Below are 13,327 nucleotides of genomic sequence, written 5' to 3'. Positions count from 1 at the left end.
GCTTATATACACGATTGCGGCTCAGAATTTAGAATGTAACCTTGCGTCAGCCCCTTGTAACCTTATACGAAGCTGCCAAATCAGGGATCAACTCTAAATCCTTCATATTTAAGTGGGACTTTACGACAACCGCAGAGCCTATCTCCACCTTGATAAGGTTGCTAAAGGCTATCAATAGTGAACTTATGGCACTGTACCGTATAAGGCTGATCATTAACAATCCTGTATGGTAGAAAGCGAATCCACAAGCATTCTAATATTAGGCAACTCCTTGAATGTGACAAGTTAAGATTCAATTAATAAGATGCATCCCTAAAAGGATTTGACTTTTGACACTTGCCTCTCCCCGCCCCCTTATTAGTAATTATCAGAAATTTTAAGATATTCTAGATCTTATTTCCACTTCACCTATCCTTATTTTCAGCCACACATATCTCTTACTCTCCTGAGAATTTTTAGCAGTTTTCCACTTAACTATTTCTAACTAGCCTAGCCTAATTCAAAGCTGTCAAGGAGGGTAATTAGAAATCGAGGAGGCTCGGTATAGGTTATATAGTAGCTTAACCTTGAAACTCAATGTGCCCTATAATAGCTTTGCCCAAAGGCGTAGTAAACTATGGTAATCTCATTTATCTTTAGAGTAGTTGCCATTTGCGGTAAAGCTCCTATTAATTCATATAAGGGTTCAATCCTAGTTGGAGTAGGATTCAAGTGTGACTCGAGCTATGAGTTACCAGATCGGGTCAAGATGATCCATTCAGCTCTTATATATCTAAATAGGAAGAGAGGTAATCTGATAAATTCGTCTAAGTCAAGTCTGGTTTTTATGATTCCTTCTAAGTCCTTGTCGAGACAATTAGAAAGTGACGGGTTAGAATCCTATACGGACTTTGGTAAGACATGCTCGTCGAGGGCTATGGTGGAACCTTGCCGCAACCTCTACAAGTAGCCTTCAACACCTTCGTTTTTTCAATACTACAATCCTTTCAACGCCAAGTCTAGAGAGACACTATACTATCTTGGCATTTTCATCCAAGTCCAGTCATCTCCTAGTATTGTGACCGACGAAGAACCCTCTATGACATCATTCTCGTATACCTCACTTCTTTCCAGGGTAATCACAGGCACAATTGTTGGTCTTACTTCCCTTATGCCAAGCAGCTGAAGGGGAATTGCTATCTACTCCTGCGTATGATGAATCCTCCATAGGATTGATCCAAAGACATCTTGGGTCAGGAATTGTAATCTTAGGAGTTAGGTCAAATGATCTACTATTTGAATAATACACGTTCTTGACGCCGAATTTCAGGTATATATGAGACCGTTTCCTTTACTCTAGAACAATTCTTCACCTCTCATCATTAACAACAACTTCCTTCTTACTTGCAATCCAATCTCAAACAATACTCAAGAAACTACCAACAAATTTATATCTCAAAAACCATACTCATATCTACCTTCAAAATGGTTCAACTATCCACTATGACTATTGTCCTCACCTCGGTGCTCTCCACCTTGGTAGCTGCTAAGAGCTGCAAAAGGGGTGGCATTTACTGCGGTAAAAGCCTCCTTGACCGGGGTAAGTTATCATCACTTTTCTTTCATTCTTCCTTTCTTTCCAGACCCCAGTCTCGTATCTCTCTTCCCCCGATCGACCAATTCCCCAAACCTCAAACAAGCGCTATCCCATCCCCTACCACGCAAGTCTTCAAAAGCACTTAAATTCTAACACCCCATTTCTGCGTATACAGGCGACTACATCACCAAGCTGGACACCAACCTAAAAGCCAACGACAAACCGGACACGCAGCAATACCGACTCGAGTCGCTCTGGACCTGTCTCGAGCATGGCGATATCAGCTTCATCCAATACTGCGCCACGGGCTGCCTGGGAAATGGAAATAACGACGACTCTTGCACTGATGATGCAGCGGCTGATGCAGCGGCTGAGGCTGCTAAGAGAGATGTTGGTATTGCTTGGGTGGCTTAGATTGAACATTGCGGGATTAGTAGAGTAGGCTGACTCTTGGTTTGGAGAGAGTTTTATGTACTATAGCTTGGCTTTGGTTTTGTTATAGAAGGAGGGTGATGAGTTGTAGAAGTCGTAGGAATTCGTTGCTCTTTAGAGATCAGGATAAGGATTTCTATATAAGTTGTTCTTATACTTAGTAGTTAGCTTACTTTCGTATTTGTCTTGCTTTTTAAACCAATATAGATTGTTATGTAAATGTGCGATTTTAAGAGATCAGATTAGATCGTGACGAAACTGGTAGATATAAGGAAACTTTAAAGAGTAAAGAAGTTGTTGGTATCACAGGTGTTGATATGCGTGATCACTTCTATACTACATAGTAGACTTGATACTGGTTGATGTTGCTTAGCATTCATGGTGGTGTAGACGCGAAAAGAGGTTCAGTTATGCCTCTTTGCTGACTAAGCTACGCTATGGTCGGTATGCGTTCCAACTTACTTAGTAAGAGTTTTTGCTCGAGCTGAATCAGCCGATTTTAGATCCCGCGGTCAAAAATCAAGGTTCGCTGGTCACGTGTAGTGCTAGACGCCACAAAATCTCTGCATCCAAGATGGATTCTCAGATCCTCTCAAGCAATCAAAACATCGATCATTGCAACACCCGCTCGCATCGCTTCGGCTATCAAAGCCGCAAACCAAAAATTATATCAAAAGTCAAAATAGTTATGATGAGAAGAAGGGGATTCGAACCCCTGCAGGTTTCCCTATGAGAAGTCTCACTGATCTTTAGATCAGAAAGATACGAAATCGTATCTTGAGCCACACGCCATAACCACTCGGCCATCTTCCCTGATGTTTTGAGATAACACGCCTATTTCACTACATGTGACCATTAAAGAAAATAAGTGGAGTAAGCGTAAATCGACCCATGTTTTATCGCTTGGCCTTTCCTATTCTAGTATAGTAAAGCTCCTAGCCGAAGTTCCCCTTTCCCCTTTCCCCTTTATCCTTGATATAGATTAACATGCACTATCCCAGTAGGAAAATCACCACGTTTGCTCTCGGAAATCTGTATAAGCGTATGGATACGAATCAAGAGGACCTCGATGGCAGAAACGCACCAAGTCAATTTAGCTTAAGAGGAGGCTGTCCTGCTCCGTAGACTTGTTTATGCGAAATCAATCTCTGTGCTTTTATATCACTATCTATCATTTACTAATTGATATCTACGCTGATTATTACATATCTACCACTCCACACCCCTCCTCTTACATCATCACTCTAAGCGTTTCCTAGCCTAGAGCCGACTCCAGATATCATACACGATTCCCTAGGAGATCTAGATCTAACAACAAGTCTTCCACTACGCTTGGCAAATTCCACATGTGATAATGTAGATGAATAGCTTCAGCTGGCTGGAAGTAAGTATATCTGAACTTGTAATAATGAGCCATCCGAGTTTTAATATGTATTCCTGTGCTAACATACGTGTAACTAGAATATCCCGTAATGTTCTTCGTCGTAGACCACATATATGACATGGAGATAAGATCCAGGTCAAGGGTAGCTTTCTTTTATGCTTTGGAATGATCAAGGGATTGCAAAGCAGAATGTCAAAATCAAATGGACCGATTTGATACTGTACGGTTTTACAATACCCGGATCAAGAGCAATATTATCATCATCACGAGGTATCCCTAGCATTCAGCAGTCCAGCACACAGCCATGCGCTATACAGGCAAATCATCACATCACAACACATAGTACACAAGAAGCGGACTCGTAAACCATCCATCGTTCATATGCGAATATTTCTTCTATCTACACTTCCTCATCCCCATTTCTTCCCCCCATAATTCCCATCATCCATAGCAAGCTCAGCTCAGCTTCCATCCGTCCTCCACGACTTCCATCTCAACCCCAAAAATCCACCATGGCAAGAAAGTGATATAAAAATTTGAGGACGATTGATTAGATACACATTATTGTCTTTTTTGCTTCGCGCCATCAATAACGTAAGATGTATAAGGTCAGTGTGTGTATCTGCCTCCACAAAGTGCACTTCCAGATAGCAGTGGTGCAAATTGCTTCAAGAATCGAAGTCTCTCAAATCGACGAGAAAAAGGAAATGATAAAAGGAAATTGAAGATTTGATCTGTACAAGAGAACATCCGATTGTCGTCATTCGCTCGTCACTCCGCTCCAAATAGCCCATCCAACCACCCAAGAACGCCGGTAACTCAATGTAATGTCTTTCCTATCCCAAGTTGCATTTTTAGATGGGAAGTACAATCATAGAGCTTGACCTGGAACTGGTTTTCGGGCTGGGGGACCGCGGGGTTCAGAAGATTGTCTGCCGTCAGATGGTGGTGCATTTGGGTTCATCCGACTTGGCCCAGGGGGGCTGTTTCGTCTAGCTTGCACCTGGGAGGCAGATCCGCTGCGCTGACGGCCTTGTTGGTTGTTTGGTGGACCTCTCGGGTGAGATCCATTGGGAGTCATGGGCCTGCCAGAAGGTGAGTGCGAACGAGGAGGTCCATTGTTCATAGCAGGTGACATTGGTCTTCCGGATGGTGACTGTGAGCGAGGAGGTCCGTTGTTCATGGCAGGTGGCATGGGGCGGCCCTGTTGAGGAACACGCATGCCTGGTGGGGGTGGTGGTCCTCGGGCAGTTGGAGGACCCTTTTGCTGTGGGCGAGGCTTGACAGGGCGGGTTGAGAGACAGGTTCTTGGGACGACACCTTGCTGAGCGCGATCGAGACGGATGCAAAGGGCCTAATTTGATTAGTTGACAATTAATAAAACGTGAAAAGGAAACTCACCCATCCATCATCATACTCATGCAAGAGACGGATCAGCTGACCGGCGCGCAATTCAAGTTCATCCTCCATAGAAGGCTTGAAGTCAAGTTGGACGCGATGGACAGCGCTGTTAGCAGGACCTCCAGCGGCGGCGATAGCAGCTCCAGTTTCAGTCTGGGCTGGTGTTGAGGTGGTATCCGAGTTGATGCTGAATTCAGTACCAGCAGGACTTGGAGGACCTCTGAAAGGACCAGACTTGGTAAAGTCCATCTCCTTGCGTCCATTCTCACGCTTAGATGCTCCACGAGCAAGAGCAATGCCGACAGGAATGGCAGTGCTGCTAGGTGGGGTACTTGGAGCACCTGTTGCAGCGGCCACAATTTCACCAGTGGGGCTCATGACGTGAACCTCAGCTGGACCGCTGGCGTTAGTCGCATCAATGGTCTCGGCATGGTTGCCAAAAGGATTGGTTGTATCGATGGTCTCAGCATGAGTACCAAAGGGGTTGGCAACGTTGTCAGCCTGTGGGGTTATAGGTCTCTCGTTGTAAGTCTTCTCAGACATTGGTGCCACTTGCTCGGCAGTCTGAAGAACATTGCCACGGCTCTGGCGCTTCTGGGGAGTAAGGTTGGGCAAGAATTGAGTAACTGGACGAAGAGATAGACGTGGTGCATTAGGGTTTGTTCGGGTAGTCTGGACGCTGGCTGCTCTACCAATACCATCGGCAAACGGATCGTTCTTCTCATTATCGGCAAGTTTTTGCTTTTGCTGATCTTTACGCTTCTTGAAACAGAAGAGGACGATGGACAGGACAGCAGCGAAAAGTAACAACAGACCAATCGCCAATCCAGCCTTTCCACCAGCACTCATACCCCCAGAATTGGATGCGCTTGTAGATGACGAGCTTGCGGAGGCTGCTGCTGCTGTACCTGATACTGATGACACCGCAGCCGCAGCAGCCTTATGCGAAGAAGCTAGAGTGGTAGAGGCGGCAAGAATGGGGACCGAACTTGCGAGGGATGCGAGGGACGAAGCAGGAGTAGAAATCTCGGTTGGCATGGAACTCGACAAGGCATCGGAGCTTGCAGCAACAATTGACGTGTTGCTATCTGACGTAGCTGTAGCAATTGAGCTGTTATCATCAACACTCGCGACAGAGGACTGGGCTGCTATCACGGCAGATGTTGCTGCGGTTTGCGCCGTGGTAGCTTGCGTATTTGCCTGTTCAGTGTTTGTTGCCGCGGCCACAGCCGCAGCAGTCGTGGAATCAGCAGATTGACCAACAGTGGTGTATCCTGCAACCGGGCCATCAAAAGTTTGAGCGGCCGTCACGTAGACCACCGATACAAGAGTTTGGGCAGGATCTGGATTTGCGACGGGTGCTCTAGGCTCATTGGCGACCATTTCAGGCATAGCAGCGCGTGCGCCGTGGCGACGGTGGAAGTGATCGTGAAAAGCCATGGTGTTTTACGCGCTCAGCTTCGTGATCTCGTGTTTGGTATTATGTTGTAGGCTGCAATGGATCGAATTAAGGTATTATCGTTTCAACGAGCTGGACGCATAGACGTTCTCGTGAGGCTTTGCGTTGTATTCGTGTATTGTCGCAAATAGAGAATGTGGTGGGAAACAATTCAACGATTGTGATTACGGTAAAAGAGTGTGATGGATTGTTTATTAGGAGCGGAAAACAATCAGGTCGACAATCAACAATCGAATGCGAGTCGGTAAAAGAAGGACGACCGCGTAAATGGCGATATTGATGATGGACTCGTCGAAGAGGAAGACGGCGATGAGGGTGAGGGGAGGGGAGAGTCGAGCAGAGGAGGTGGAAGAGAGGAGGGAGGGAAGGGAGCGACAGGAAGGTCGGGAGTGCGCGAGAAAAGGAAGGTGATGTGAATAGGTGAATTGGGCGAGTGCCAGCTTGATTGGAGAGCGAATTTGGCTAATCCCCACTATGCAAGGTACAGCGGTACTTTAGCCCGCCACTAAGTATTAAGCTAGACCCAAAGTAGGACAAGTCAGGTACAAGGTATCCATAGCAGCCAATCGCTGGGCGATATAAAATTACCCAACTCCACACTTTCAGGGATGAAAAGCACAACTCGCTTGTAATCAAATCACCGATTTACCGTAATTACCTATAGTACGAAGCACAGTCTGTACGCGCCTCCAAGTCTATTTACAGAAAAAGCCTCAGAGTCATTATTGGCTTGTTGCCATGTGTTATTTCGCCATACAGTGGGAACCTATGCAAGATGGGACGATGTGCAGTACAGTACGAAGTATATGCAAAGGATTCTGGAGTGAGTGATAACGGTGGATAAAGGATATAAAGATAAGAAATGTTTGTTTCCATCCCGCCACGCGGTTGCAGGACGGTCGCTTCTCTTCAACTTCGTTTATCCCCTTAGCCTCAATCTCACTCTCTGCCACTTACTCACACAATAAACTTTATACACCCCCACTACCCAGAATTCCAGTCACACACTCAATCTCTTACGAGAACGCGTCGGTGATATGAATGATATGATACCCGAGACGATCCATCCAGTCTTCATTTTATCCCTCTGATCATTTCCTGCCCAAACAATCGCCGTGGGTCGTTCTTTTAAAGTTGTTTCATTGTTTTACGTCCTCTTTGTACTCGGGGTCATGCAAGCCTCTTTTGGAATTGAGAGATCCTTCAAGCCACGAGGGACCGAGCTGCATATGCTAGCTAATGCCCAATGTCACGTGATGCAACCCCCCTTTTGTGTCTCTGAAGGATTGTTTTCTTGAAAATTCGACTTGAGCGAATCCTTTCGAAGAGATAGATATGATGATAGGCTACATTATCTTCTTATTTGGACATCTTGTTTATCGCCTTTGTTCAACTTACATTATAATACTAGCGCTACTTCCTTCAGGAATCAATGTTATATTTGGACCCGTTTGGTATTTAGTCATCCCCGATTCACAATCGTACCACTAATTATATTCTTGAAAATGTCATTCAAGAAACAAAACTCATCGCTTGAGAAGACATATGTTCCGGTTCATTCATGAATCTTAGCGCATTTACGAGTAAACCACCATAATTCATGAATAAACTAGTTTATACGTGAATCCCGTTCATTCGTAAATCTTAGCGTAGATTCACGACTAAACTAGTCAGATTCACGAATGAACCGGAATATATATGAGAGAAGCTCGTGCTAACAGGAAGGAAGTTTTCCCCTTTTGCATTAACGTATTGCAAGGTGCGGCCCTGCTACAACTCCACTTTCATTGATTGTAGAACTAACAGCTATATGAAAGCAGTTTTCATCACTTCCTTCTACATCGACTCAGCTTATATAGCAGTCGAGGCCTGCGCCTCCTTTTCTTCCGCCTTAACCCTCTTCTCCTCTCTCCACCCCGGACCCCACCTAATAACACAAAGCACAACCGGACTCATCAACGCCCAAATCCCCGCCACAAAAACAGCCACCCATCCAAACCCAATAGCACCAAGCAGCGGCACCACAGCCGCAGCACCCGCAGCGCCCAACCAGCACCGCGCCAGATTCATCGCCGCAGTAGCACTAGAAGGACTATCCCGATTCAGATCCACAATCATCGTCTGTAGCCCCGAAGACGTACACGACATGAAGAAGGTAGAGAGGAACATGAATACTAGAGGCGCTGCAATGAAGACGTGTTTCTCCATACACCAGCCTAAAGCAATGACCGTCGAGCCCGCGGCGAAGGCGAGGGGGAACACTACTTCGAGACGCGCGCGTTCGATGGGGAAGTTTCGCAGATCTTGTTGTCGGGTGTTGGAGAACTCGAAGCCCAGACGCTTTGCGTGGCGCTTGAAATTGAAGTCTAGGAATCGTCCCATTACGAATGCGGCGGTCATGCTACCCAAGCCGGATGGAATGTAGCAGAGACCGATATGCAGGGAATTGTAACCATAGTGGTCTTGAAGCTGCCCGGGAAGTCCAGTCTGCACCATGTAAAAGCCGCAGAAGAAGAAGGCGCCGTACAGGAGCACGATTCCGGACTCTTTATCAAATAAGATATATAGTGACTGAATCGGACTTGCACGTTTGGTGAAGGCAATTCCTTGAACGGAAGTTGGTTGAATACCTGCTTTCCTTTGTTTCCTCAAGCGCAAATAACTGAGCAATGAAGTATTCCACAGAGGCGCTGGGATAGAGCCATTACCCACCACCCGACGGCAAGTCTCCGGCAAAACAACGAAAATGAGTATAAAAGTGGCGCCGGCGAAGATTGTAAGAAACCAGAAGATTGCACGCCAGCCAAGATACTTGTCCAGCAGACCTCCAATAACAGGTCCAAACGAAGGGCCAACCATGGCCGTCATAGTCACATAACTGATGTAGCTTCCTCGCTGTGCGGACGTCACCAAATCGGAAACAAGTGCACTTGCTAAAGCGACTGTCCCGCTGCTTCCCGTGGACTGCAGCATACGGAGAATGAGCAGTCCAGCGTATGTATCCTGAGTTGCTAGACCGATGTTGGCAATCATATAGATGACAAAACAAGCCAAGTATAAAGGACGTCGACCATAGCTATCGGAAAGACTCCCGACAAAAGTTGGTGCTGCTCCTTGGAATATCTGCTCACTATTAGCATCACATTTCAGCCCGATGAATTAGTTGGGAATACTTACGAGGTATGTTGTGATTGTCAGATTAATATTGCCGAGACTGGTATCGAAGTCTGAAGCTAGAGTATTGACAGCGGAATAGTAGATGTTTGCTGAAAGAGGAGAGAACAATGCAGCTAACCCCGCAAGGAAGACGAGGAATCGTTTTTCATTGACGCTGTAAATTGAGAACACTGGCTCGGATGATGACGCTGCAGTGCCTTCGTCAATCTCTGTTGGTAGCTTTTGCTCCGCGATTGCTTCAATATCATTACGTTCAAGCTCTGGTGGCATGGTCAAGCCTGTAGTTCTATTCGTATACCTGGTTGAGATATATAGTTCGAAGAGCTGCGAGAGAAGAGTTGTCGTTTTTTACAGTATCACCGGTTTTGAATAGTGACGGATAACAAGTAAAACACACTATCACTCTCCTCAAAACTTTTATATCTAATGTGCGAATTATCTTCCAGACCCTTGAGTTTCCAATTCGCGGTCTTAGTCGGAAACGTTATAGCGAAGTTCTTAAAACCGCGATTCGCGGGACCTAACTTTAATTCTGCCCGATCCAATCACAGGCGCCGGCGCCCACGGATTTAATCGGTTAAAGCGCCTCTAGCATAACTCCGTTCCGTACTAGGCTGCGATGTCCAACAAAGGTATATACATAACCCAAACTTGGACGAAAATATACAAATATTCCTCTCTTTCTCTCCCCCAGAAATCCCTTCTACAAGCCAAGAAAACAATCCCACCTACTATCACCAACAACATCCCTTCTCATCGCCCACCATGGCCGAAACCGCCTTCCTAGTAATGGACGTCCAAGCCGGCATCGTGAGCCGCATGGCCGCCCCCCCAAACTACCTCCAAAACCTCCAAAAAACTATAACCGCCGCCCGCGCCCACCCCTCCACCAAGGTAATCTACATCACCGTAGCCTTCCGCCCCGGGCATCCGGAAGTGTCGGCCTCAAACCCGATCTTCGGCCCCATTGTCTCGGCCAACCTCTTCGTGTCCGGCTCCTCAGAGACACAGATCGAGGCGGCCATCGCGCCCGTGGAAGGCGACATCCTCGTGGAGAAGAAACGCGTGAGCGCGTTTACGGGAAGTGGACTCGATGTCGTTTTGCGGGGCCTAGGGGTCGAGAAGCTGGTCTTGGCGGGGATTAGCACGAGTGGGGTGGTGCTGGCGACGGTTGTGGAGGCGTTTGATAGGGATTTTGGGATCACGGTGTTGAAGGATTTGTGTGTGGATGAGGAGCCTGTTCATGAGGTGTTGATGGAGCAGGTGTTTAAGAAGAGGGGCCAGGTTTTGAACGCGGATGAGTGGTTGGAGAAGTTGAAGGTTTGAATTTGTGAATTAGGGAGCTGGAATCTATGGTTTCTGGATGCTGATGTAGCAGTGTTGATGAGTAATGATCAATCGATTAATGAAATGCAAGCAAGTTGCTTCCTGAAATCAAGCCTTTTGAATTTGATGAATAATGCACCTTATCTCCCAATGAATATGCGCCCAGAACTTCTAATGCTGGCCAGTATCACAGTATATCAATATCTCCCTCTCAGCGTTTGAGTTCATCCATTATGGCTGGACTTAGCACTTCGCGTGACCAGGATAGGCCTTTAAGGAAAAGTCGCCCCTAAACGATGATAGACGAACTTTACATTCATAAATGTATCACCAAGTTTCAAAGCGTATTAAATAATCTTTAGCTTCGCTCCGCTTCTTTTTTGCATTTTAGATAAATAGGACTCGTCCGCTAAAATTGCAGGTGATGAAAGCTCAAAACGGAAATTGGGATTCGAGGGCCCGATTCTCTTGATTCGAGGGGTAGCTGTGAATTTCTAGACTTCTAGGATCTTCAATCCTACTCCGGCAATGTGAAGAATTCGTAAGCAAAGAATTAAGATCCGCCTATCTTGCTGCAATTCTGGGTATCTATGACTGTTCAGTTGACTGTGGAGGACATTGGTTCAGCTCGATGGCCGTCTTTCTCGAAACGGACTCGGGGATATCCCAGCCTTGTTCATCCGTATCGACATCAGAATACTCGTCGCTAACATTGCCATCAGCATGTGTCAACTTCCAATGAGCAATCCGCTGGAGGCGTCGCTTGTTCTGAGAAATGAGCTTTTGGGCGGGTGTTTTCTCTTTGGATGATTTAACAATCAACGCAAGCATCTACTCCTTCTCCAGCTTCGCATGCCTCGCCTGCTCCTTCTTTCAACGTCGTTGCAGATTCTTCATCATGATCTCTGCCCCTTGTTTCTCAACGTCCTCCTCCTCCTTGACCTTTGCCTCATAGCCCGGGATTAATTTTCTAGCTGCGCCCGACACACCCTTCAACCGCAATAACAATGATGATTCTTCGGAAATCACGGTCGAAATGGTCGTTGCCGCAAGTGTCTCTACGTTCGAGGGTTCATTGATCTCTGATTTCGGGGTAGACTCTGCCAATTCAGCCGTTTTCTTGAAACTTGTGATGGCTTTCGGAGTGTCTGCATCTCCACCCCCTTCAACCTCGGCTTTGATTCCATTGCGTCGTGCGTTGATCTCCTTTCCAATTTTGATGAGGCGTAACTCATTCGGTTCTTTTCTCCTAGCAGGCCATGCAGGGGTTCTCTTGCTCTTACGCTTCTGCGATTTCGTCATTGGTTTCGGAGTGTCTGCGTGCAGTAGATTGTTTGGGGGATTCGAAGAAGCTTCATTGTTGTTGTGCCGCTGGTTCTTGGACTGTGAAGCATTGGCATTTACAGAGCCATCTTCATCTCTGGGTCTCTTAGATGTGATGACCACCTCCTGCCTGGGCTCGGTCGCCCTAAACAAACATATCAGTAACTTCCGGCAAAAGGCAAAGTTTCAAGTGTGATGAAGACTCGAAGAAGCTAATAGCGGTCTCTAGAAAGCAAACACCCAACAGTTCCGCAGGGCCGTGAGGCTTGGCATAAGTCAAACTTCATAGAACATATAGCTTAGGCCCTTCTCCCCCGGCGCTAAACACTACTAAACTAAACTGCAGCACGTAATTACTTATGATATAAAATCGCCTAAAACACAATACAAGGACAAGATCAATATTTGGCTATAAGAATTGAATTGTTCATATTAACATATGATGGATATTTGTACGATAAGTGCGACTACATTAAACATTAACCCTTGCTCATTTCCTCAAAGTAATGCAACAACGACCACACCAGCAGCAGCTGCTGCCATCTCATATCCGCCAGCAACACGTCCGGCTGCAGCAGTGACTTGCAAGGGGATAGAAGTTGTTTTCGAAGCACCACCGGCTCCAGATCCACTAACAGGTAATGTCCCACTCGCAGCTGTAGATTTGAAAGTTGTGGGTGCAGCTACAGGAGCGCTCGGCACGATGAGTGTCCTTGTCGAAATTGCATGAACGGTCGTGGTGAGATCACCAACGGCACAGCTCTTGATAGATGCGGGACATGATGAGATGGTGTATGAGGCAGTGCTGTATATTGTAGATGTAGATTCGTAACCGGTTGTCGTGACTGGAACAACAGTCGATGTAACGGAGCCCACCGGGCAGCTTTTGACTGAAGCGGCGCAAGCAGTGATGGTGTGATATTTTGTAACAGAGATTGTTGATGTAACAAGTACTGCAGGTGCACTTGGTGCGGGTCCAGACGTCGCGACTGAAGAGACTGGATAAACTGTAGCTGAAGAGAGGAGGTAGACTGTAGTGGAGACGGGGATCGATTCTGTTGTGACTTGTCCGATACTGGCCGGGCAGTTTGTAACAGTAGGGGCGCAAGAAGTGATAGTGTAGACTGAGGTAGTGTAGATGGTTGACGTAATCAGAGATACGCTGGAAGGTGCGCTAGAAGGGACGCCTGGAAGTACGCTGGAAGGTACGCTAGAAGGGACGCCTGAAAGTACGCTGGAAGGTACGCTA

The 13,327-nt window shown here is 46.6% G+C and overlaps 4 protein-coding genes and 1 non-coding gene across 5 annotated transcripts; 2 read left to right on the top strand and 3 right to left on the bottom strand.

Moving 5' to 3' along the window:
* Positions 1–1,464: 1,464 nt before the first annotated feature.
* On the top strand, positions 1,465–1,990 carry LHYA1_G006993 (uncharacterized protein; the record flags this gene model as incomplete). The annotated part of the gene is made up of 2 exons (XM_031151925.1): positions 1,465–1,579; positions 1,752–1,990. 2 exons carry the CDS (start codon positions 1,465–1,467, stop codon positions 1,988–1,990), a joined length of 354 nt encoding a protein of 117 aa, XP_031004040.1.
* A 710-nt stretch (positions 1,991–2,700) lies between these two features.
* LHYA1_G006992 lies at positions 2,701–2,821 on the bottom strand. Its single transcript has one exon. It is a non-coding gene; the product is annotated as a tRNA-Leu (tRNA).
* Positions 2,822–4,263: 1,442 nt separating this feature from the next.
* Positions 4,264–6,233, bottom strand: LHYA1_G006991 (uncharacterized protein; the record flags this gene model as incomplete). The annotated part of the gene is made up of 2 exons (XM_031151924.1): positions 4,264–4,746; positions 4,794–6,233. 2 exons carry the CDS (start codon positions 6,231–6,233, stop codon positions 4,264–4,266), a joined length of 1,923 nt encoding a protein of 640 aa, XP_031004039.1.
* A 1,870-nt stretch (positions 6,234–8,103) lies between these two features.
* Positions 8,104–9,699, bottom strand: ITP1_2 (Itaconate transport protein; the record flags this gene model as incomplete). The annotated part of the gene is made up of 2 exons (XM_031151923.1): positions 8,104–9,375; positions 9,430–9,699. The coding sequence occupies 2 exons, from the start codon at positions 9,697–9,699 to the stop codon at positions 8,104–8,106; spliced, it is 1,542 nt and encodes a 513-aa protein (XP_031004038.1).
* Positions 9,700–10,048: 349 nt separating this feature from the next.
* Positions 10,049–10,755, top strand: rutB_1 (Peroxyureidoacrylate/ureidoacrylate amidohydrolase; the record flags this gene model as incomplete). Its single annotated transcript, XM_031151922.1, has 2 exons — positions 10,049–10,061; positions 10,124–10,755. The coding sequence occupies 2 exons, from the start codon at positions 10,049–10,051 to the stop codon at positions 10,753–10,755; spliced, it is 645 nt and encodes a 214-aa protein (XP_031004032.1).
* Positions 10,756–13,327: the final 2,572 nt, after the last annotated feature.

The sequence above is a fragment of the Lachnellula hyalina genome, assembly GCF_007821495.1.
Source record: "Lachnellula hyalina strain CBS 185.66 chromosome Unknown contig00101, whole genome shotgun sequence".
Taxonomy (NCBI): Eukaryota; Fungi; Ascomycota; class Leotiomycetes; order Helotiales; family Lachnaceae; genus Lachnellula; species Lachnellula hyalina.
Note: the sequence above shows the minus strand (reverse complement) of the source record. Positions and strands in the feature narration are given on the sequence as shown.